General features: G+C 33.9%; 1 protein-coding gene across 4 annotated transcripts in view; it reads left to right on the forward strand.

Moving 5' to 3' along the window:
- The window catches only part of GPHN (gephyrin), a 440,641-nt gene that overhangs the window by 306,415 nt on the left and 106,763 nt on the right, over positions 1-27,463 (forward strand). For all 4 annotated transcript variants that reach the window (XM_045822936.1, XM_045822937.1, XM_045822938.1 and 1 more), the window contains one exon: positions 7,376-7,418. In XM_045822936.1, the coding sequence (XP_045678892.1) occupies positions 7,376-7,418 (43 nt within the window). The remainder of the gene's footprint in view (positions 1-7,375; positions 7,419-27,463) is intronic.

The raw sequence follows: 27,463 nt of genomic DNA on the forward strand, positions 1-27,463 counted from the left end.
TACATATGATTTAATAAAGGGCAGCAGATGGAGGTGGGAATGGTTTCTTAGAGCCAGAAAATTATAGACATAAAAGGAAGCTTGGAAATTATCTTGTTCTGATGGTTTTTTGGAAATCCAGCAACACCTATACTCTTCTTTGCAGAAAAAAAATTAAATATATAAAATAAAATGCATAGGATTACAAAGAACACTAAATTGAAATCATTATCAAAATATATATAAAATAAATTATAATACTGCTTTATAAATCCATTAAATAATAAAAACCTAACAGCAAGTCATTAGACTGCTGTAATTTGAACTCTTGATGAACATCACAATATTTTAAGATGCTCATAATAACTTAATAGGTTCTCCTAATGTGACACTGGCTTGTCACTTAAGCTCATAATGAAAGAAAATACTCAAATTTATTTAGGTTGGTGAATATAAAAAATTACAGTTTTTTTTTCTTCATTCCAGTAAATGGACCCTTCTGACTTGTATCCACAGGTTCTCTCTAGGGGTCCATCAACCTCAACCCCTTTTCCAGGGGTTCCAGTTGAAACCCCTGGAAATATCCTCATTTTTACAGTTGAGGAAACTAAGAACCATAGAAATGAGTTAACCTGACTAAAATCATGCAAAATGAAATTAGATTAGTCCTTTCAGACTTTACTCAGCTTTTTTTGAAGCTTTAGAATAGAGGTTGGTAATTATATTGTTATTGATTCATGGCATGATCTGGAGCAGTCTTTATTCTCATTGTGCCTCAGATTCTACCAATATACAATGCCGTTGACTTAAATCCACATAAGAATAATAATAATGACAGATTTGTATTGCTCTTTTTTATTTGTAATAGTTTTCACTTTCACATATATTACCCTACTTAATTTTCCCCCATTTTATGGATAAGGAAATCAAAACTTCGAGATGTTGATTGTTGTGTCTAAGGCCACACAGCTAAGAAAAGGAAAAACCAATATTAGAAACCATACCACTGGACACTCCCATTATTGTGCTGCCTTTTATGTCAGAAATAAACCAAAATTTTGAGTTCTTCGGTTGCATATGTGTTGTGATATCATAAATCTCATTGAACACAAATGAGTTGTCATTAGGCTCAGATGAGCCAAATACTTGTACCCTGATTTGTAGATAAAGTGAATGAGTGGAATTATGGAAGAGAGCTTTTCTAGACCAATCATCCATGTTTGCTATAAGAAGTGGGAAAAGAAAGAAATAGAATTTAAGGGTCTGAGATTGTTGAGTTCCTGCCTAATGTTTAAATCAAACCTTCTGTTTTGAGGTAAGCTAAAGAGGCAAATAATCTGAGGAAATGCCAATGAGGCTCTTTTTTTCTGTCCTCTTATTTTTATGAATAAATAGCATTCAATGAACTTTATTCTTTCATAGACAGATTATTCTTAAATAAGTGTAATAAGTCAGAAAAATTGAAGTGAAAGAGGCCATGATGCATCAAAAATCTTTATTATCTCTCATTCTAGTGATCTGGCTGTATGAGATGTAGAATATCCTGTTCTCTCAGAAAATAAGGACTCTTCTTAACCTGAACTGAAACTTTTGGTATAGAATACCTTTATGTACTCCACATGTCGCTACTTAATAACCTAAAGTAATAATAATAGTAATGTGTTTTCCAAACTTTTAAGATCATTCTGTAAGGGTGCCCACGTATTTCTTAGATATAATCCATACTCTTCATATTATATCTCTTAATAGTAGCAGACCCAAGTAAGTAAAAATTATTTTTAAGCTAGTACAGGAATGGCTATGGTCATACTGACACTATAAAAATCATTTTTAATCTGCTGAGATTGAAAAACTATAATTACTACAAACTAAATATTCAAATTTAGCAAATATTTACTCTGTACAAAGCACTATGTTTGACTTAGTAGAAAGAAAATATAAAGAGAGTTGAAGTCAAGTCCTTTCCCTCCAGAACCTACAGCATATTTTGGGACCTGCATCAATAATTGGAATATTAGTTCAGATAAGAGGCTTTAAGAGCTTAGGTAAACCTAAAACTGGGTTGTAATGATAGTTGTACAGCCATTTAAACATATTGAAAGTCATAAAACTGTATACTTAAAATGAGTGAATTCTGTGGTAGGTTAATTGTATCTCAATAAGGCTGTTAAAAGAGTTTAGGGAAAAAAGAAATTATTTTATTTCTGATTAAGGAATTTGGCAATATTTTTTGCGCCTGGTATAATTTAGGCTGGATTTTTTTTTCTTTAGACTGGAACTTAAAGAACAAGTAGTATTTGGATCAGAAAATAAGCAATAGGATATTCTACAGAGAGGAAGCAGCTTGCTACAATCTTAAGAGTTCGAGAATACAAGGAATATTATAGAGGAGGTAATTCAGGCTTCGCCCCATGCCTTAGATTATATGGCTTGCCTTCCAGTACATATGGCCATATGGCTATGACATTTCCAAAAAGTTTTGGTCTATCCCTATTGAAAAACATAACTGTACATGGATAAATTTCTTCCTTTGAATTAAAAATAAGTATTTGCTTCCATTTTGAGCTGATGAGGAAGTCACCGTAAGAGAGTGTGTGCTTGCAGAGTTATTTCACAACTGTCAGTGGCTCCCCTGATAACAACTCCTGACATTTGTTTCCATCTTCATAGCTAAAATCACTGATACTTATTTCCTTTGAGCCCCATGGTCTTTATTTTCCTATGAGGAAACTGAGATTAAAGAATGACCTAGAGCCTTAAATACAGATGTGCTAACAGGAAGGTGAAGATATTCTGGCCTGCTAAGAATAGGATGAGGGGGAGAAAATAGTTATATAAGTAAATGATCTTCGAGCAATTAAAAAACTGCTAACTAAATTGCCTGCCACACATGACTCAAAATTCATCTCATACAAAAAATAAAATAGATGAAGTTAACTACTATCCTCAATTACAGAAAAGCACATTTGAATTTTTTCCTAAAGACCTGATATGACCCTGTTATTGACAGGAACAGGAACAGCCCATATTCGACTGACAGTAGAGGAGAGCACACAGGAAAGAAAGTCAGTAATGTTCCTAAACAGTTTTTTGTTGTTTGCTTTTTAAAATGTAAAAAGGTTAAAATTTAAGTTGGGTGTTTTAAAAAAACTGCCATAGAATTTCTCAGATTACATGAGTAAGCAGATATATAGAAGCTTAATTTCTCATTTTAAATATGACTGCTGACCAGTAAAATTATGCTAAAAATAGAGAGGGCTTAATATCCCTCAAAGATGACTTATTTTGTTCGTGACTTTAACCCCATTTGACCAACTGCTCAGAATTCTTCTCTGAGTCATATTGTATTGATTAATTTATTTGAAGTGTTTATAGGGAAAAAGTACATATTAGCCTGGTAAGCAGCAAAATAGAGACAGTTTTTAAGAAACCTAAGTTGTATTAACCTGCAGTCAAATATAATCTTTATTTTAATATTTATACAGATTTATATTGTTATGAACCTATTCTTAATGTGGATTTGATTTTATTCGTTTCTCTCCTCCCTCACTTCTGTGAGATGCAGAAGGGAAAGGGTGTTTGTTATTCCCACATTGTACCCCACTAACTACTGGTGTTATACATCTGGCTTCCACTGGAGAGCCCCTGACATCGCAGGGAACGGTGATCAAAATTCCACACACTAGCTTCATGCTGGGGGCTCGTAGCTACTGCAGCATTGAAGAGGGTCTTTTCCTGGCTTCTTTAAATGAGCATGGTGATGGGATGGTTTAAGGGAAGAACACCTCTCAAATCACATGACCACTGCTGCGCTTCTGTGTGTCCTGCTTTCTTCATAACAGCTTGGCACTACATTCTTTCCCTGTATCTTAGTGGGCTTGTGTGTGTACGAGTGGGATGGGGGTTGGGGTGGAGGCTTGTCAGAGGGTGATTATACGTCATGCATGCATCTTTCAATGTTAGAGTGATGTGCCTTCCCATATGTGTCACAAATTATGATCACAGATTAAATCTTCTGTGTTCCTGAGAGACTGGGCTGTCTCTCTTATTGGTGTGAGATTCATGTGTTTTAATGTTTACACCCTCAACTGTTCTTCATGTTGCATTAAACATAAGTTGAAATGTTCTCCCATAAGAGTTAGCTTTTCATGTTGGGCTGAAAAAGTCTTTACTTATGTGTAGCAATTCATGTTATTATAACCTATGGCTTTCAATTGTACCTCCCATAATGAAGAGCTGACTTTAAACACTGTGCTATTCTTGTTATGACCTAAGCATAAGGTAAGTCAATTCTCTAACTGTATCTACAGATTGTGGTTGTTTGTTAAAATTTTCTTGGCTTTGTTTAAAGCACTTTCATTTTTCCCCTTGCCATTTATTATGTCCTCTCCCCCGTTTTGTTTTCTATTTCATGACTTTAAGAATTGTTAATAAACAATATGACCCTCAGCAAAATTATATTATACATATAAACACATGTTGAAATGAATTAAATGAATTATTTGATGTCTGAAAGCAGTCTTGATTAGTAAATGAATATTTATATTTTTAGTAAGTCTCTTGTATATTTAATTTCCTCCATTGACTTTAATATAATACACTGTTTACACATTGTTTTAGTTTTGATTCCATTTGAAAAGAGACTTCATTGTCAATACCATAAAGTCAGATGTATTCCAACAAAATACAGTAATAAATAATCCAATACCATACCTTTCATTTTTAATTCTTGACAAATTGGTATTAGGCTTCAAAATCTTGGCTTTATTTTGTTTTTCAAATTTTGTTTTAATTTCCATTGAAAAGCCAGAGTAAGATAAAGAAAAATAAAACAGTAAACCATTAAACTTAAGACAGACCCATGTTATCTTCTTTATAGTTCATATGTGTAATAACAAGAACAATAGTTGTTTCTCAACTTTTTTCTTTCAAGTAAATTCCATTTCATTGTGAGTCAGGTAAAATCTTTATATTGGGATTTTATAAAATGAAGTAAATACGTAAACATGACCAGTTTCATGATATATAAGGGAGGAGCATCTGCTACATAAATATTTTTAAATTTTTTAAATTATTTTCCTCAATTTGTTTATATATATACTTAAGATCACTAACGTAAAGTTTATGTAATTATTTATTTTAAAAGTGTTTTCCCTCAACTCTGGGTTAAATACCCAATGTAACATAAATGAGAAAACATTGGTTTATACTGCTGTTGACAATTTGTGAACCTAAATAAATAACCCAGATTCAGGGAATTGAATTGTTTTTAATCATCCAAATTTCTCTTCCAAAATAGTTGACATACACAGTTCTAAATTGAGGTGCCACAAAGCAAAACTTAGGTTTAGTTATTAAATTTATGGTATGAATGAATTTTTTGTTAATTTTTTAAGCCATCTAAGGAAGGGAGATGGTGTTATTTTATTGTTGTTTTGGTTTGGGTTTGTTTATTGCTTTGTTATTTTGGTAAAGCCAGCTAGTTCTTCACCACCATTTCCATTTAGACATTATACCAATCTGTTGAAACATTTGATGAGAAAAATTAAACTACTCATCTGAACTGTTCTGTTCATTATAAATCTCTTGTTTCTATCCATACACTAGCTCCACTCTAGATTGGAAGGGCTTAAAGATGAACTCTGGAGGAATAGAGGCTACGACTTAAGAGTAACTATTACTGATCAAAGGAGCTGCTTTCCATTCGCAAACATTGCTTTGCGTTATGGGTTTGGGCTCCTTCTGTTTCTACATCTTGTTGAAGACTTTCTTGACTTCCATTTGACTTCTTTGACCTCTGTTTTTGTCTTTAAACATTTTCCCCTTTCTTCTTCTCTCTCCCAGATTTTTCTCTCACTTTTTAGCTTTCTCTTGTGTTCTTTGAATCACTTTTAAAATCGTAGTTTATCTCTGTATTAAGCTTGTCTATTAATTTTTCTATTAGTGTTTGTTTATTTTCTCCTTTAAGGTTGTAGTGATATAGTTACACTTATTTTCATTTCATGGTGTGCCAACTTGCTTGTTTATCTTGCAGCAAGTTCATTAGTCATTCTTACCTTCTTGGTATGAATTTTCAATAAGAAATAGCAGAACATTCTGCATTTACATATTGTCCCTTCGATAAACCCATACTTTGTTTTCTATTTCTAGAGTTACCCCCTCGAGGCCCTCTCTTCTCTTTTTTTTCTCGCTCTTGTGTTTTCCTCCCTGTATTGTTTTAAGTAGTCATTAATTTCTTTCTCATTTGGTCCAGAATTGTTCCTCAATAAAATTTCTGAGTAAAAGAATATAAAAATACTGTTTTAGATTAGCTTCTTTATTCTATTATATTTAAAATTAATTTAACAATCTGGTCCAAAAGAGAATAACTTTAACATCTGGAATTATTTTTCCTCTTTTTTTCTTTTTTCTTTTTTTTTCTTTTTTTTGGTGTGTGTGTGTTTTTTTCTTGTGTGTATGTTTGTGATTTTTTTATTGTTTTTTTTTAAGCATTAACAATTGCTTTTTTCAGGGACGGACAACCATAACCCACCCTAAGTTGCAACATTCCTTTCATAAGTTGTTTCATTACAATAGTAGATTGTGTTAAGCAATAGAAGTTAATTTGTTGTGTATATATCCATTTGGGGCAAGCTGCTGTGGAATGGGAAGAAGAGGTGTGGAGTTTAAATACAATTTCCTCTAAAATTAGTAAGGGGTAGTGCCATTCAATGTGGCGCTTGAATTCAACAGTTTTGCAGCATTTAAAAAGAATGTCCCGCTTTGAACTAAAATATTTGAATCTAAGCCTAAGGATTTCTGATTGATAAACTATATATACACATAAGAACTGGTAAATGTATTCAAGCCCATTGATTTCCAACAGAAGCATCTTTCATAACCAATATTAATAAATAACAAATGTCATTAAAATCACACATAAATATTGTATCTGAAGATTTTTCCTTTTTTGTTTTATCAACATATATAACCAAACAAGACAATAGAGTATTTGATTACAACTTTTATTACTTGAATTGCATTATTCTAGTCAAGAGATATTCATAATGCCTTAAGATTAACTATCTGTTTTCACAACTGAATATGTGATAACTTGAATTTTTTTCCATACACTAATTTCTAATGCACATCAATAAAAAATTACCTTTGGTTTTACCTCTGTCACATTTATATTATTATAGACTCAATTTTTTTCTGTAAATTAGTTGTTTAAAGTGAAGAAAGGATAATATAAAATATATGGAACAAATGTAATAAATTTTTACTAACAAGCCATGGTATCTGTGGTGTAAAACCTTGGCTCCTAGACCTCAGGAGCTTGCCCAGTAGGACTGTGTGCATCTCTGGCTATCTGTGTTCTAAGCCCTAAATTACTGAGTTTATGCTTTCTCTGCAGGTGCAGTCCAGGTGCAGCAGCAAGGAGAACATTCTCAGAGCCAGTAAGTATGTCCTTATTTTAGATGGACTACAGAATTAGTGCTTGTGGTTCATTACGAATGAGCACTAAAAATCACATTTTGGTAGAAGAATGAAGAAGGTAATAGGTAACATTTATATCAAGAATATGAATATTAAAGTTTTTCCTTCTTAAAGTATTAGTATCAATATATTAATGGATGTTTCCCTCATCCTAATTGTTTTTGCAAGCTGGCAACAAAACGCTGATAGCACTCCTAGCTAGAGTAGTACTGAGCTCCTCTGTGATTCCAAGATGAGAGCCCTCTTTCATTGCCCACTGCCAAAAAGCTATTTAAAAACAGACTAACTAAAAATAATAATAATATACATTCACTAAAGGGCTCTAACTAAAAAACAAAAAGTGACTCCTGAGAGGATACATCATAATCGTTTTGTGAATTTGAATTCCTGAAAGTTCTTTACCTCACAGGCACATGTTTTAGAAATAGTGCCCTGAACTATGGATGAAGAAACCTTTGTTTGTTTGATTACTAGAAACACTGACTTGGAAGTCCTTTAACTTTTTATATTATTCATTTTTCTTATTTTATAAAAGGAACTATAAATAGCTTTTCCTTACCTGTATCCTTGAAATTATGTGACATTGAATGTTGACCCTTAAAAGATTTGGGATCCTAAGAGAAAAGTGCTACATAAGTGTTAATTATTTTAATAGTGTTCTCTTTCACTTAATATTAATGGTGTCATCCTTTCTTCTTTCTAACCTTTGTAAGAGAAAAAGTACAGTGTGATACTTATACCACTGGAAGTTTTAGTAAATGAGATGATTTATATTTCCAGTAGAATGTGTTTATTATTTAACAATCAAAATGTAACTGGAGTACTTGAAATAGGTAAAAATTAATTTTTATTTTATTTTCTTTAATGTAAATTTTTCCTACTTCTGTGTTGTGAATCTGTTACCTTACCTTGAAACCCTTGGATTGAGAGACAAACACATTGCAATTGTTTGCTCAGGACCTTTATATCATAGTTATGTAAAAATAAACATGAATACCTCTGTTTAACTTCTATACTTTTGTGAGTTTTCACATTTGGAAGATGTGAGAATCTGAAGAAGACTCTTCAATTGTAAGAGATGTGAAGTCTTATAGTCCCATACTAAGGTTCAGAAACCTAAGAGTCAAGGGAATGATGATTGAATATTCACTAAAATAAATGATAGGGATAAATGAACTTTAAAATGATGTTTTATGATGGTTACTGTACAATTTCCATTTATGGTTGATCTTCAAATGATAATGGAACTGATAGTGATTATGGTGATCAGGAATAAAAATGATTTCTTACAGAGAACAGACTTCTTGAACCTTTTTCACCTCTAATAGATCTTTGTGTTGTTAAGACTGTCTTTCTTTTCGGTTAATGCTCTTACTGGATTGTTGGCTATTAATCATTTTGGCAGGACATCACGAAGGTCTAGGTTTTTCTTATCATGGTTTTTTAGGATGAAGTTGTCATGTAGGTGGCCCATATAGCCATTTAGATCCATGTAGAGAGCTCATCTAACATCAGAGCCTCATAGTTCTGTGACTTCTATAAAATTCTTTCCTCTCAACCCCACTTTATTACTTATACTCATACCCATAGCCACACCTAGAATTCCTTCACTTCCATAAGCTGTTCTAACTCTGAACTTCCTAACCTCAATATCTCATTGCTTAGTCTACTTTTATCTCACTTTATTTCTTCCTCTGCCATGTATTACTATATTACAGTTATATAGACCCTATTAGCAGTTCACCGTTCTCTCAGTACTATGTCCTGCCTGTTCCTTTGGACCCTTCCCCCTGCTACATAAAATATCCATTCTCCTTGTTTTCCTAGAAAATTCTCATCTGTTGAAACTGAGTTCATGTGATTTCCTCTGTGATGCCTTCTCCGAGTTTCCCGGAGGAAACAGGGTGGATCCTTCTTGTATGTCCCTATTGTTCCTTCTACTATTGTTCCTTCAAAACAGTATGGTACTTGCATAAAAACAGATATATAGACCAATTGAACAGAATCAAGAGCATCTGTGATTAATTAATATTTGACAGAAGAACCAAGAATACTTAATAGAAAATAGATAGTCTCTAACATAAATAATGTTGGGAAAATTGGATATTCACATATAAAGAATGGAACTAGATACCCAATTCACACCACTCACAAAAAATAACTCAAAATAAATTAAAGACCTACCTGTAAGACCAGGAACCCTAAAACTCCTAGAAAAAAAACAGAGGAAACAAGCTCCTTTGCATGAGTTTGGCGATTTTTTTGGATATGACACCTAAGGGGTAAGCAACAAAATCAAAATTCAGCAAGTGGAACTACATCAAACTAAAAAGCTTCTGCACAGCAAAAGAAACTATCAGTGAAGTGAAAATATAGCATTGGGAATGGGAAAAATATTTGCAAGCATGTAACTAATAAGGAGTTAATATCCAAAATATATGCAACTCAATAGCAAAAATAATAATAATAATCCAATTAAAAATGGGCAAAGACCTGAATAGACATTTTTCAGAAAAAGATATATAAGTGGCTAACAAGTACATGAAAAGATGCTCAACATCACTAATCATAAGGGAAATGCAAATCAAAACTACAATGAGATATCATCACCTTATGCCTATTAGAATGGCTGTCATCAAAAAGACAAAAGAAAAAAAGCTGGCAAGGATTAGTGAAAAGTGAACCTTTGTGCACTGTTGGTGGTATTGTAAATTGGTACAGCCACTATGGAAAACAGTATGGAGGTTCTTCAAAAAAGTTCAAATTAGAAATACCGAGTGCTAACAATTTTACTCTGGGTACAAAGGAAACAAAATCACTGTCTCGAAAAGATGCCTGCACCCCCATGACTATAGCAGCCTTGTTCACTGTAGCCAAGACAGGGAAGGAACCTAAATGTCCATCAACGAATGGGTGAAGAAGTTGTGATTTAAAAAAAGAAGAAGAAGAAGGAAATCCTGCCTTTTGCAACAACATAGACTTTGAGGGCATTACCATAGGTGAAATAAGTCAGAGCAAGATAAATCCTGTATGATCTGACTTCTGTGTGGAATTAAAAAATCATAGAAAAGTAGATCATTTGCAGTTACCAAAGGTCCAGAAGTATTGGGTGAAGGAATCAGATGAAGGTAGTCAAAAGACACAAGCTTCCAAAAATAAGTAAGTACTGGGGGTGTAATATACAACATGATGACTATAGTTAACGCTGCTGTGTGGTATACTTGAAGGTTGTTAAGAGAGTAAGTAGATCCTAAGAGTTCTTATCACAAGGAAAAAATATTTGTGTCAATATAAAATAATAATATTAACTAAACTTACTGTGGTAATCATTTCAATATATGAAAGTCAAGTTATAATGCTACACACCTTAAATTTGCACAACAATGTATGTCAATATGTTTCAATAAAATTGGAGGGAATAAAACAACAAAATGAAGCTAAGAGAATAAATCCCTTTCTCAGTTGAAGGAGCCTTCAGAACAAGATTTAGGGTTATTAGTCAAATTACCCAATTTCCTGACTTCCTTATTTGCTTTGTGGATTTTTTAGTAATATCAGTGATCCCAGAGAAGTTTACAGGCAAATAAGAACATTTTTACCCAAACTCAGCATGTACTCTTCTATGAGAGGCCAATATTATAACTAAAGCAGCTGAGCCACAGTCATTGTAATTTCATGAAACTTTCAAGTGAAGAGTTATTTAGCCTTGGTGGCATTATGTAACTCACCCGCTATTCTCTGAATCTTAGCATGTAGCACCTTCCCTACTTTCAGGGCCCCTTGTAAAGCTTGAAGTAAAGAGGATTGAGAAAAGAAGAAAGAAATCCAGAATTTCCCTTGAGTTATTAGGACTTTGAGTTTTATATCAATGCCCACTTTTCTTACTTTTTAAAAATTATCTAACAATCTGTTTTTTTCTTAAAAAAGAAACTGATGGGCTAAAATGTGTTCTGGAAGAAGCTCCTTGCAGTATGTTTTCCACTGCCTTAGTTTTCTCATCTGTAAAATGAAAACAATAGAAGAATATCTTGCATTTAGGGGTAGGGGTTTAGATGGCTTGATTTGAATCTTAATGAGTTCAACACTAGCAATTCTCCTACAGTTGTTAAATTGTGCCCATAAAATGCAAAAGGTCTAGCAGCTTTTTGAAATCTTCAGTTTGGGGTTGATCTCCCTGAGAACTTCAATATCCAAATCAGATGTAATCATCACAAATAGGAGAGTATTCAGGGTTTTCTAGGAAGGAAACCATCAAAATACTTAATCTAAGCAATTCCATTTATTCAGTATGCCCTGCCTATCAAGTTAGCAGGAATGATACTACAAAGGAGTAAAGACTGTTTCTATGTTAAACATTCAGGGTGGCGGTTATAAAGGATGTGGAACAGGTATCAGAGGATTATTAGAGATACCTACCAATGAGTAGTTTTTTACTCCAAGAAAGAGATTGTGTTGCAGTGTGAAGTTTAAGGTTGATGTAGTATGAGGAAGGGATCCAACTTAATTCTTTTACTTGTGGCTATCCAGTTGTCTCAGTGCCATTTGTTGAAGAGACTGTTCTTTCTCTTATTGAATGGCCTTAGCATCCTTGTCAAAAGTAAGTTTACTAGAGATGTACTGGTTTATTTCTGGGCTGTCAATTCTATTCCATTGATCTGTATCTACCCTTATGTCAGTCTTACAATGTTTTAATTTCTGTAAATGTATAGTAAGTTTTGAAATTAGGAAGTGAAAGTCTTTCAACTTTGTTCTTTTTCTGTATTATTTTTCCTCCTCAGGGCCCTTTGCCATTCCATAGAAGTCTGAGGATTGGCTTTTCCATTTCTGGAAGGAAAAAAAAAAGCTTTGGGGATTTTAATAGGCATTGCAATGAATCCATAGATTGCTTTGGGTAGTATTGCTATCTTAATATTGTCTTCTAATCTATCTTCCTTTGGATCTTAATGACAGGCTCACTTTTACAACTCACTTTTACCTTCTGTGATATTGGTACATTTTCACAGTGAAGTAGCCCACTGCATGTGGAGATTCCACTCCCAGTCACAAAGTAATATTGATATTTCATTTCTGGAGGAGCTTTTATCATACACTGTCTTTTGTATTTTCTTGCCTCGGAAGTGAAACCATCATATCAATGTCAAACTTAGGACTAGTATGATATGTTGTGCCAAACTCTAGGCCCCTCCCCCCAGTTGCCCAGTTCTTCAGCCAGGGCCCAGGGCCCAGGGCCAGGTAGGACAGGCCAATCATTAATCCTCCAACAGGTCACCCCGTAGCGAGCAGTGGAGACCAGGGCCCCTGTGCCCACAGTGTGCTCAGATCTTGGGAAGGAGTTGTGCACTACAGCAGTACCCAAAGCCACCTCCAATGCAAGGATTTGGGAATGAGGTTCTAAAGGGTCTTGGTGTGTAAAACGGCTTCGATGCTGGCTATTTAAGAGCCTTTCAGGAAGTTCCTAGAATGAACAATAAAGTAACTTGTAAGTTTTATCTTCCTAAGCAAGAATTTCTGGATTATTAAAGTTATATTGATGAACACAGTGGAATAATAAAGTCATGTTTCAATGCTTTTTCTTTTTTAATTTAAATTATTTTATTGTTGTTCAATTACAGTTGTCAGTATTTTCTCCCCACCCCTTCCCCACACCCACTCCAAACCTCCCTCCCTCCCTTGTTTCCACCCTCCCCCTTGGTTTTGTCCATGTGTCCTTTGTAGTAGTTCCTGAAAACCCTTCTTCCCACTGTCCCCTCCCCCCTCCCTTCTGGCTATTGTTAGATTGTTCTAATGTAATAGCTAATAGTAGTTATCCAGGCAGAAATATCCCTAGGGTGCAACATAATTTATCTGCACCCTAACTTTGTGAACAAGCATCCTGCTTTATTTAACTATGGTGTAGAATTCTATGCTAATTTCCAGAGATTCTTATTTGAATAAACTATAACATAAGTAAAATAGAGACTTTGGGTTTTGGCTAATATAAAGACATAACTGACTTTCTCCTTTGAATGAATTAAGAGATTTTACTATCTCAGCAGCAAGAAAATAAAATAATGATTCAGTTGAGTTACTAATGAAGTAAGGGATTTCCCGTGGCTCTCTTTTGAAACTAACGCAGCATTGCTCTCCTTTTTGAACACTATTTTCTCCCAAGTTGTTTTGTCAGTTCTTAAAAACTAGCACATTCATCGTTTCTAATGGGCTTTTAATTTTTAAAAAATTTTATCTTAAAGACATGTTTACTTGAAGACATTTTCATTTTATTGGAGACATTTATTATATAATAGGGTTCAGTGGATGTAGAAAAGATAAACATCATTCATCAAAATTCTTACCAGAAATGTTAAATGAAAATTTTTAGGTATGTTAGTGTATCTGTAGCTCCTAACTTTCTGTGAGGCTTTGCTTTTTCTATTTTATGTGTAAAAGTTTTCTAGCCTTATGCTAACCAACTGAACTTTGTAGTTTTTAAGGTTCCTCCCACTGGCCTTAATACTTCAATATTCCAAAGTTTTCAGAAATGATATTAAACTTTAAAACTATTAAATAATAAATGATTTTTATTTATAATCTTACTTTATCTTGTTGTAAAGTATCTTCTTCTTGTTCACATACTTTTTTTTCATCCTCACTCAAGGATATATTCATTGATTTTAGAGAGAAAGGAAGGGAGAGAGAGAGAGAAATGTTGATATGAGAGAAATATTGATCAGGGAATCAAACCCACATCCCAGCTATGACCTGATAGAGATTCAAACTCACCTCCCTTTGGTGTACAGGATGACGCTCCAACCAAGTGAGCCACCAGCCAGGCCTGTTCACATACTTTTAATACCCATACATAAATGTCAGATACAGTCGTCCCTCGCGATATTGCAGTTCACTTATTGCAGCTTCACTGTATTGCGGGGGGTTTTTTTTAAATGTATCTGATTCTGTATCACAGAGTTTTCGGGTATTGTAGGATTTTTGTATACTTCACTGGTGAGTACCCATATAGAATTTTATATGCTTTTAAAATTACGTAGGTTTAAGAGTGTAGAAACTGTTTAAGAGCATATGAAGTGTTTATAAGAGTGTGGGAAAGGTTAATAAGAGAGTGGGAAAGGTTTATAGGAGTGTGGGAAAAGTTTATAAAGCCTTAAAATATATATAAATATAAAATAAATACAATGCCACTACTTCACGGCTTTTCACCTATCATGGTGGTCTCTGGAACATTACTCCCACGATAGGTGAGGGATCACTATATTGTACTTTTGCTGTCATTATTTTAATAATAGTGATCTTAAGTATATTTAAGAAACCTGTCCATCACCCCACAACCATCAGCTTTGATAAATATTACCTGTAATGATAGATCCAGTCCATTAAACACCCTTAATATTGAAAATTTTATAGATCCCAAATGTTAATTCCAATTTAGGGGCACAATAAAAGAATTTTCAATAAGCAATATTTGTGTTTTAACAAGCCTATACCCTTTAAATTGATCTACTCAAATTTAGGCTTACACATAAGCAGAACAGGTCATTGCATTTTTAATGTAAATTGAGGTACAATGAAAATCTGCAAGTATCAAATACCTATCCTCATTGTCTCACCTTATAAAAGAAAACGTGCTCTAGGGTTAAACTACCTCTGTTCAAATCTTGATTTCTCTACTTACTAGCTGTAGGAACTTGAGCAAGTGCTCATTCATTATCTCTGTGTCCCACTTTCCTCACCTCAGTTCCCTTTATGCTAATAAAAATATGTGCCTTGTAGGCTGTTGTATTAAACAGCTAAATGCTTGGTACACAATAATCAGTAAGTGTTAGCTGTTGTTACTGTTATTACTACTAGTATTACTGTTATTGTTATAACAACTGTTCTTTAGTGTGAAGGCATCACCTTAAAAAAAACCTACCACTTCCCTGAAAATCTGTTAACTGGTTATGGTAACAAATTAAGCCTGCAGAATTCACTAATCTTAGATAAATTATCAGATAATCTGGCTGCTGCCTTTGAGGGCCTAGTTTTAAGAAAATGGGTGTATACAAAAGGGAAAGCCTAAAGGAAGACAGGTCAAGATTGGATACTACTTTTAATCATTCCCTCCTTCTTGAAACAATTTCCTACCATCCTCGCTTTTGTTCTCTTTTAAATTTCCTGTTTTCCTTTTCTCTGTCTTCTTTGTTGACTTCTACTTTGGGCCCATTCATTAAATATCAGTGTTATTCAGAGTTCTAGACCTTGCTTACAAATTCCACATTCTGCATGAATAAGGTCATCCACTCACAAAACTTAAGTAAATCCTTCTGTTCCCTAAATTTCAGAGTTATATTTCCAATCATCTATTGTAGATCCCTTCTTGGATACTTCACAATTTTCTCATACTCAACATGACCAAACCAAATTTATAATCTCATATTCTTCACATATCTCAAGGAGTGACATCACTGTACACCTAATTGTCCAAACCAAAAAATCTTTAGAGTGTTTTTTTATCCCTCTTCCTTCAACCACTTTTATCTTTCTAAAATACAAATCTAAACCTTTCATACTCCTTTAATGACTTCCATTCACCCTTTAATACCTTCTCATTGTTCTTTGTGTCCTAACTCCTTAAAGCTGCTTACAATCTAGCTCCTGCTTACCTCTAGTTTCACCCTCTACCACTCCCACCAGGAATTCAGTGCTCCAGCCAGATGAAACTTTAAATTTACAAATAGTTACCTCTTTCCTAAAATGTTGTTCTCCTGTCTCTTCCTCTGGATAACTCTTACTTATCCTGCATTTCTTCCAAAAGACTTTCATCACTGCTCAAATCTGAGCCAAGTGTCCTTCCTATATTCTTCTCTAGTACCCTGTAGTTTCCAAACCTTATTGCAAGCCTTTTTATAGTACAGTGGTTGTCTGTCTTCTCCACTCCACCCTAAGCTCCTTGCAGGTACTTCATTTATCTCTAACTGGCACAATTCCCCAGATCTAGCACAATGACTGTCTCTCACTAAATTAGTTCAATGGGTGAGTAAGTAAATAAATGAAAAGAAAATTTGAGCAAGCAGAACAAGCGAGGAACTGCAGAACATCCAAGTAAGAAATCAGAGTTGGAACAGAGAAGGAAAATAGTAAACATTAGCAAAAACACTAATCTCTTTGTCACTGATACTATTTTTCTTAACAGCTCCTTCTCTTCAGAGTATTTCATGTTTTCATTCAGGCCTTATCTCTTCATTCATTCTCACTACTGCCACCCAGATTCTGGACCAATAACTAACCACCTCTTGCCTGGAGTATTTTATCATGCTTTTTGGTTCTGATCTTAAACAAGTTACCTTGAATCTACTCTAGATTGATAAGGCTCCTAGTTAATTTTCTTTTACCTTGCTACTGAAAACATGAAGTTTTTTTTTCCTTTATGATTCCCAGGAAAAAGGATATGAATAGTCCTTGAAGAAGTATGCTAAATTTTTGTAGTTCTTGTTTTTAGAAAAATTTTCCTAATTCTATTCTGCTACAGTCTAATCCCTTACCATATTGATTGGCACTTACTGGATCAGACAACAGCACTAATGACCACTTATTCAATCTTTTCTTACATAACTAAAGACAATTAGCAATTCACTTCCATAAGAATTTAGTGAGGTATTATTTATAAGCACCACCCTTCTCAACTTTCTCATCTAATATCCTAAATAAATCAACTCTTTCATATATCCTCATATAATTTAATTACCAAGTTCTCAAACATTTTTTATTTGTGAAACTTAATAATTCCATAAGGTAGTTTAATTAACTATTTTAACTAATTAGTTTAACTAATTTAAATTTTAGCTCTTGTCTTATTTTCTTAGATTATCACATTTTATTTTATATGAAAAAATGTGACTCATTTATCACTTTTAGTCAACTTTTTCTGCCTCTTAATTGTCAATATTATATCTGCTATAGCTAAACACATTAAGTTAATAGATCATGGAGTAGGAAATTCCACCCTTCTGTTTCCCATAGAGACACCAACTTAACAACAACATATGGACCAAAATACTTTTATGAAAAGTCCAAAAACCATTTAACAGGTCTCAACACCCCAAATGAATGCAAAGCCAAGAACAGCTGTATTAAAATAGGAAGAAGTTTTTTTCACTTCTCCTCCCCCAAGCCAGCACAGGTTGCTGTGATGAGCAAAGCACACCTCACTTGCAGGCTCTCGCAGAAGGGAGAGTAAGAGAGAAGAGTGAAATATGCATACGATATGTTAGCTTTTCAGAAGGCTGCCTGAGGAACTGGTTTCTGTCTCGCCTGACTTGGAGCACTGATGGAACTGGCATAGTTTGGTGCCTGGGGGCCACAGAGAGCAAGGGAGAGTAGGGGCTGCTTGAGAGCCTGAAATGGTATAGAGACCAGTGTAGCTCAAGGAACTGTGGCGAAGGCACCCAACTCCAGCTTCTCCCTTGGGAAGAAAGGAGAAGAGCGAAGTATATGTCCCATAGTTCAGTTTTTGGGGGGCTGCACAAAGGACTGGTTTCTATCTCCGCTGACTTTGGGCATGTGAGTCAGCCTACTTTGGGTACCTGAAGGCCCCTGAGAATAAAGGAGAGCCAAGTGGTTCTGGTTGCAGCACCATAGCACCTGCGCTACTGTAGACAGACCCAGACCCAGAAGGAGTAAGAGACTGCAGACTTAAAAAAAAACAAAAACAAAAAAACAAAACAAAAAAAAAACACTGGCAAACCTCTGCTTTGGAAATTATACACACACAGCCAAGAGAAATTATACCAAAAAGCTTTCACAGGTCCCCAGAACCTCCAGTGGGCTGATTGGTAAAAGTCTTCCCCTATATGAAACCAGTTACAAAGACTAGTTAACTAGATGTAGTTATTTTCCCAATTGCATAAACTCAGGGAAAAAAAATTATGAGGCACATGAATAAACAGCAAAACATAGGCCAGTCAAATGCATAAAATGAATTTCCAGAAACAAACCCCCAAAAAAGAAGAGATCTACAAAGTTCCTCACAAAGAATCCAAAGTAATTGCCTTGAAGCTAAATGATCTACAGGAGAACACAGACAACTGTGGAAAATCAGGAAAATATGCATGAATAAAATGAGAATATCGGCAAAGAGATGGAAACTATAAAAAAGAGAACTATACAGAAATTCAAGAACTGAATACTATAATAACCGAATAGAAAAAAATTTACCAGACATTTGAATGGACTTCATAAAGCAGAAGAAAGAACTTGAAAAAAAAAAAGGATCATATGAAATAATCAAATCAGAGGAGCAAATAGGAAAAATGAAGACAAAGAAAGTTTAAAGGACTTATCAGACAACATCAAGCAGACCAATCAATATATGCATCATGGGAGTTTCAGAGGGAGAGGAGTGAGAAAAAGGGATAGCTTATTTGAAGAAATAATGGCTGAAATCTTCCCAATTCTAAGGAAAGAAGTGGACATCAAATTCAAGAACCTCAAAGCATTTTAAGTAGGATGAATCCAAAGAGGCCCACACTAAGACACAGAAGAATCAAACTGTCAAAAGTCAAAGGCAAGGAGAAAACTTTGAAAGCAGCAAGAGAAAAGCAACTCATCATGTATAATGGAACTCCCATAAGGTTATCATGTCTTTCTCAGCAGAAACTTTACAAGTCAGAGGGGAGTGAGATGATATATTCAAAGTGCTTACAGAAAAAAAGCCAACTAAGAATACTAATATAGCTGTTATTCAAAAATTAAGGATAAATAAGTACTTTTGGAGATAAACAAAAGCTGAGGAGTTCATCACCACTACACATGCCTTACAAAAAAATAATAAAGGCAGTATTGCAAGTTGAAACAAAAGGACAGTAAACAGCAACACAAAATCATATTAGAATATGTAATTCACCAGTAAAGGCAAATAAATTCAGAATTCTATAATATTGTAATGGTGGCGTGTAAAGCACTTTTAATTCAGGCAGTTTAAAACATAAAAGCATTAAAAAACTATAAGACTATGTTAAATACATATTCTTTATTTAGTATTTAGTCTAAATCATCTTTTTTACACAATAAAGACTATTGTGTAAATACACAATATATAAAGATATAATTGTCACATCAATAAATAAAGTAGAAGTGGAAAGATATAAAAGAGGAGAGTTTTCGTATATGATTGAAATTATTATCAGCATAAAATAGATTGTTGTCATTAGAAGATGGTTTCTGTGAGCTCCATAGAAACACAAAAATACCCTACAAAACATACACAAAAACAAAATGAAAAAGGAATCAAAGAAGGTCTATATTAAAAATTAAAAAACACACAAAGGAAGACAACAAGAGCAGAAAGGAGAGACAAAATAGCTACCAGAAAACAATTAGCAAAATGATGATATGAAGTCATTTACTATCAGTACTAACTTTAAATAAAATTGGATGAAACTTCCCCATCCAAAAAAAATCTACCAAGTATTTTTTCCAACTACATTGGAATCAAAGTAGCACTCAAAAACAATAGGAAAACTGGAAAATTCACAAGTATGTGGAAATTCAACAACAGACTCTTGAACAACCAATATGTCAAGGAAGAAATCACAAGGAAATTAGAAAATACCTTGAGACTAACAAATGAAAACAACCTAACTATACATCTCAAAGACCTGGGGAAAGGGGGGAAAAAATACTTAAAACCAAAGTTAGCAGAAGGAAGAAAATAATAAAGATTAGAGCCAAAGTAAATGAAATAGTGACAAAAAAATTAGAAGAAATCAACAAAACAAAGACACATTTTTTAAAACATCAACTAATTTCACAAATGCTTAGCAAGACTGACTATAAAAGAGAGGAGACTCAACTAACTAAAAGTAAAAATGAAGGAAGAAATATTACAACTAATGCTGCATAAGTAAAAAGAATTATGAGACTACTGTGAACAATTACATCAAATTGGACAACCTAGGAGAAATGGATAAATTCCTAGAATCATGCAGCCTACCAAGATGAATCATGAGGAAATAAAAACATCTATAAGTAGTAAGGAGATTGAATCAGTATCAAAAGCCTCCTAACAAAGAGCCCAGGACCAGACCACTTCACTGTTAAATTCTGCCAAACTTTTTAAAAATAATTAAAGCCAGTTTTTCTCATACTCTTATGAAAGTTTAGAGAAAACATGTATTAAGAACAAACAAAAAACAATTTAAAAGTGGACAAAAGACTTAAGCAACATGTCTCCAAAGAAGACAAACGCCAACAAGCATATGAAAACATACTTAACATCACTAAACATAAGGGAAATGCAAATCCAAACCATACCCATTAGGACGGCCTCTATCACAAAAACACAGATAACAAGTGTTAGTGAGGTGTGGAGAAATTGGAACCCTATGTACTGTTGGTGGGAGTGTAAAATGGTGCAACTACTATGGGAAGCTTCCTTACAGCTTAAAGTGGTTCCTCAAAGTCTTAACAATGAAACTGACATATGATCCAGCAATCCCACTTCTGAGTATTTTTCCAAAAGAATTGAAAACAAGGTCTCAAGGAGTTATTTGCACACTCATATTCATTGTACCATTCATTATTCACAATACCCAAGATGTGGAAGCAACTTAAATGTCTATCAACAAATGAATGCATACATGCTATAAAGTGTTATTCCGCCTTAAAAAAGGGACTTATGTCATATACTACAACACTAATGAACCTTAAGACATTATGCTAAATTAAATAAGCCAATTATAAGAAGGCAAATACTGCATGAGATATTATCTGAAATATCTAAAGAAATCAAACTCAGAAATAGAATATAAAATGGTGGTGGCCAGGGGCTGAAGGGAGGAGAAAAGCTATACAAGATTAAAAAGCTCTAGAAATCTACTGTACAACAGTGCATATAGCTAACAAAACTGTACTGTACACTTATAAATTGGTCAGAGTAAAAAAAAAGAAAGAAATGTATATTATTAGATTTACCCGCTGTATACTAATGACTCTTAAATATAGTTCCACATTCTCTCCCAAGCTGCATACCTCACTTGCTGTTACATACTGGAATCACCTCTTGCTGTCCTGCTGCCTTCTCACATTTTCCTCATCACAAACCATATTTATACCCTTCCCTCCAAGTTGTTTCTATAATTTTCCCTTAATTAATGACACTCCCACCTACCCTATTAACCAAACTTGAAATCTCACCATAATATTTACTTTCTCTTTCCCAAAGCACCATCCATCATAGAACCCTTTTTTATGGCTCTTCCTAATAACCCTTTTCCAATTCCTACTGCATTAGTTCAGGCCTTCTTTGTCTTCTTTCACCCTCAAGGTGAAAGGTAGCATACTAACTATTCTGTACATCTACAGTCTCTCTTCCTTCCAATCTACCATTGGCCAAGTATTACAATTTTAAGTATACATCACTTCTCTGTAAAAGATCTTAAATAGTTCTCTACTTTCTATACTACTAAGCCTTTTCAAAATTTTTCTTTACTTAATTGACCAGCCTTATGCCTTATACGTATTTCATCCTCTTCACCTCTAACCTCATTAGACACTTCCTCATTCTCTAAAAGTATGTACTTTGAAATCTGTATTATTTTGTTCATTCTGCTTCAAATGTTTCTCCCTTTTTATTATTTAAAGCTCAACTTAATTGTCACCTCATCTGTGAAAGGTTACAATTTGTCCCATCAGAATTATTTGTTCACTTTTCTTTGCTGTCAGTCATAGTATTTTTTAAATTAAAACATAAGCAGTTAACAGGGGGGGGGGTTCTTTCTTTTTCCTTAAAACACAGCCTGATTTGTGTGTTCCATGAAACTGTGGAAAATAGGAATCTCATTTTATTTATTTCAATATCACTCCCTAAAGTTTAATAAAGTGCCTTATACAGAGAGAGTATTCAATTCATTTTGAGTAAATGAAGTTGAAGGAAATAAAGTTGTCTTTTTGTGATATAGGAGGGAGCACACTGAACTAAAACTTCAGAGATCTGGTTCTTTCATCTTCACCTACTATCTACAGGGTCTGGTACAAATAACACCTCTTTTTTATTACATAAAAATCTTTTATTACAAAATTATAAGCATGTATTTCTGTAACATAACAGTATCACACTTAAGCACACCATATGACATTTTAGGTGAAATGTTCAAATTGCTGTCCATCTCTGTGAATGTCTCATGCAAGACACTCATGTACCCTACCAGCCACACTCAATGGCATTATTTCTGCTGGACCCTGTATTTAGAAATGTGGCTTTGAACTAATTTTTTAACTTTTCCATGATTGAATTTGTTATCTACCAGAAATCTATAGGTGTGCCACTCCCATGCTTAAAAACTTTAAAATGTTGGCTTACCTGATAAACTTATGTAAATGGTTCCCCATTGGCTTATATGATAAAGTTCAAACTCCAAAGCCTAGCATTTAGGGACCTCCATGGTCTGGTTTTAGTTACTTTTCTAGCCTCAATTCCCACTAACCCTGCCCCCACCCAAAAACCTAAGTGTTCTAACCATACTGGTCTTTACATTCTCTCCTAAATATACTGTGTCTGGTTGTGCAGAAGTCACATGACACACTCAAACAAGATAATGAAAAAGAATTTAATGAAAGAATGAGTCACAACAGAATAGCTAATCCAGCAAACAGAAGATCTGAAGAATAGCTTGTCTCTGCTCTTTTGTTCTCCATTTTCCTGCCAGTGCTTCCCATTGGATGAAATCAAGCAGAAGCCACAGGGACAGAGACTGTTCAATATATAAATGCTAGCCCCTTGTGGGTACAGAGCAAGGTAGAACACAGTAGAAAGTGATGTGGAGGAGCAAAGGGAGCTACTAATTCAGTGTTTAATGGAATTTAAGTCTATTTATCTCAAATAATGGCTCCATTAAAAGTAGTAATGTAAGTATATAACATTTATGGAGAGCTTATTATGCTCTAGGTATTGTGACACACAGATGGAGGAGCAGGTGTAGTTGCAGGGATTGGTGGGGTAAGAAAAGGAAGAGACTGGAGAAGTGACCAGATTGTAACCTCCAATTGGTTGTACAGTTTTTACAGATGAACCTCCTAATTGCCTTGTTAATGGGTTTGGACTTTATTGTAAAAGCCAGTAAAGGAATTTAAACATGGAAATGACAAGATCAAAATGAACTTTTGAAATAATATTTACTACTGTGTGGAGGATAGATTGAGTAGGAGTGACATCAGAAGCAGGAATCTGATGAGAGTTTGAATTAAAGCTGAAGCAATAGAAATAGAAAAAAAGCAGGATTTCTGAAATATTTAAGGCGTCACAGTTGACAGCACTGGAAAGTAGAGCAGGGTGACAGCTCTGGGGCAGGGAGTGGGGGTTAAAGAGTGGAGGGTAGAGCAAAAAGGAAAAAGGACTCAAGGACATGGACAACAGTGTGATGATTGCTGGGGGGAGAGGGCTATGAGGGAGCTAAATAGTAATGAAAAAAATACAATACAGATTTTTTTAAAAAGTCAAGAATGACCCCCAGTTTCTAAGTTGGGCAATATATGAATTTTAGTACATTTTATTGTTGTGACCTATACCTTATTTTCATAGTCTTAAGAGATATGCAGGTGTCTGCTAGTTGGACTGGAAGGGGAAAGACAGTTGAGACAGATACATGGAAAAAAACATTCTGTGCACTAGAAATTATTGTTTGCTATAACTGGACTAAGGGTATGTATGAGAGAAAGGACAGATTATGAAAAGCCTAGCACATTATTCAAGGTAGTCTAAACTTCAGGGTAATAGGACCCTTTTGATGGTTAAAAACACAATCAGATGCTGTTGAGAAGTTTTCCTGGAATCACAGAATTTGGAAGGTATTGGTTTGGATTGACTAAGAAACTAATTATTTCAAATCAAAAAGCATTTATTAAATATTTTTAAATGATGCATGATCATTGTCAAGAATCTGAATAATACAGAAAATTAGGAAATAAAAAATCATAATCATACTACTGAGACAACCATGACTAATATATATAATTCTTTTTCCCAGTACATACATTGGATTGGATTTTATTTCTATAGTTATAATCATACTATGATATATACTTTTTTTTAAAAATGTAGTGCTTGTATCAGAAGAATTAATAGTAAATTAATCCCACTTTGTAGGTGTATAGAAGGACCTGGATCGTATCAAGTACCAATAAATATAGACTACATAGGTGCTCTCCCTCTCTGTAGCACACCCAAACCGTTCTGCTCCCCTTTTGTACTCCCCCCGCCCCCCAGCGGCTACCTTTGCCTTTCTCTCTCCTAAGCTCCAAGGGCCCTTCTTTTGCTTTTGTAACTTGTTTCCTATGCCTATGCAGCCCAGCTGACTCCTCTACTACCTCTGTAATTTGATAAATAAACGTTCTCAAAAGAAAGAAAAGAAACTACATAGGTTTTATCTATCATGTGCAAAATACTTTAAAAACTAGATTTCTGTTTTCACCAGTGTCACAGGCTCAGTCTTTACATTCTCTATGACTGATCATCTATTCAAAGAATTTCCTTTTCTCAACTAAACAAATTAATATCTACCACATGCCCAAAAATCATGTTTAATAATGTTTATATCTTACAAAAGATATTAACTGAAATTTACTTTTTTAGTAGTCTGTCATTGAATGGACATTCTGGAAGTTGAAGACGTGTGCACTCATACCTAATACTATGAGAAACACCATCATGTAGGGAGGATTAACTAAGAGAAATGTGATTTTATGAGCTGATAAAATCCTCCAACTACAAAGATGACTTTGAACTTCTCTTGGTCTTTTTTCCCAAGGCATTATAGAGAACAGTTAATGCTTAGAAAGCATTCCACTTTTAAAGATATAATAGTTTACGATTTCTAAAGAAAAATTACTTTTTCTCTACTTTTATCTAGAGAATGTTTAGAACAAGGACCTACTAAAGAAAACATAATTCTAATTTTGCATTTTAATGCCAGTAATACTTACAATGAAAACATTACAAATTCAAGCTGAGAAAAAATAATATATATACATTTACATTTATATAGTAATGCCTTTCAAATTGTTTCCTGACAAACTCTTTCTTTGGGTATAAGAGAATTCTTAATCAGCTTTTTGGATACTTAGGGTTAGAGAAAAAGGATTCTACTAGCCTAACAAAGCAAGCTATAGTTTAAAGACCCAAAAAGGGCACCAAACAAGAAATAAAGTAGGACAGAAATGAGCCAAGGGGCCACAGCTCAAATAATATACAAGCTGTGAGATTTTTATTCCTAAACCAGAGTGACCTCAAAGCAAAGGGTAATTAACCAAGAGTATAAGCAAAGACAAGAAAGAGCTGATGAAAGAAGGGTAAAGGACGGGGGAAGATTGTGTCTGAAGCTTTTCTTTTGCCCTGGTGTCTATAATCAGAACCCACAATTATTAATGTATACACAGCACTAATGTTATTAAGGGCAAAAACCCAAGGATCCCAATTTGAGACCTTCCTCAAGAGCTCTCAGTCCTTAAGAACACCTTGTAGTGAAGTGGAGCTTCATAAGGACAGTCATGAAGAACTCCTGTTGACCATCTGAAGCCACCTCAACCCAAAAGACTTTGTTTTCCTTTCTTGGGAATATTAGCACTTGACCTCTACATTTATAGCTTTTTAAAATAATTTTATCCTTTTTTATGTTACTTTAGCAAATATATTTATTGATTGATTATATTTTAATACCATTTTCACTTCTCTTTTTACCCTGTTCTCTCAACTAATGTTGTCTATTTACCTTTAATATTATATTTTTAGCTTACTTGTATATGACAAATTGAAAATATCCTAATAAAAGACAAAGGAAGACAGCTATAAAATAGTTCACACCTGACTGTGGGATATAAATTATGTTTTTCTCCTTTTGGCCTTATAATTTTTTATGGATTAAACCTCCTGATCTCAAAAATAACCTGTAAAAATTTGCTTATATTATTGTTTACAGTGTTATCATTTAGTCTTAAACTTAATAGTATACACATTAAACAAAGGTAATTTTCCATTTCTCTAATTATTGAACCTTAGCTAAAAGAGGTCATTATCGTATTTTCTTATTCTCCTTTTTCTTTCTACTACTACATTGATCTTTTCACCACTTTTTAATTAAAAAGTGGAGGAACGAAGAAAACTTTTGTTTTCATTGTTAACAAACATTTGCAATAATTTTTTTAATGAACAGTTGTAGCAAAAAGCATATTGAAATTGTTGACCAGAATAAGGTTTGAAATTGTATGTAATGTATGTCTTTGTAGCCCATCTATGTCAGTGTACATATTCTAGACTGGGTAAAGTTAAGCCTTTAAAACTCATTCAACAGAAATTTTCTGTGTAACCACTGTGTACACATCACTCTTCGGCCTTGCTTTTAAGACACTTTTTTCTTTCTAAAAGAGCTGATAATCTAGTTAAGAAAACAGGCATGTATATAAATAAATGCAAGTACAGTAAAGTAAGTAGTTCATACAATATGCAATGAGAATTTTAAGAGTATTTTATAGTGTCTTTGTACAGAACAAAAATGGAATGGCCATGCATTGCTTCATAAAGGAGAGACTAGTAAAAATGATGGAGATTTTTATTTTGAAATCATTTCAAACTTCAGAAAAGTTACAAGAGTAGAACAAAGAATTCCTGTATATGTTTCACCCAAATTCCCCCAAATGTTAGCATTTTGCCACACTGGCTTTATTATTTCTCTGTATATTAATACAGTTGTTTACTGAACTACTTGTGAATAAATTACAGATGTGATAATTCTTTACCCCTAAATAATTCAAATGTATATTTCCTTTTTTTAAAAGAAAGAAAAAATATTTAAAATATTCTTACATAAGCACAGTACAATTATCAAAATCAGGAAATGAACCTTGCCACAATACTATTACATAATCTTACTCAAATTACATTTTGCCAGTTTTTTCTAATAATATTCTTTATAGCAAAAGGAAAAAAACAAGTTCTCTTCTTCTGATCTGGGATACAATCCAGAATCATGCAGTACTTTTAGCT

The sequence above is a fragment of the Phyllostomus hastatus genome, unplaced genomic scaffold (assembly GCF_019186645.2).
Source record: "Phyllostomus hastatus isolate PE091 unplaced genomic scaffold, TTU_PhHast_1.1 phas_scaffold_501, whole genome shotgun sequence".
NCBI classification, from domain to species: domain Eukaryota; kingdom Metazoa; phylum Chordata; class Mammalia; order Chiroptera; family Phyllostomidae; genus Phyllostomus; species Phyllostomus hastatus.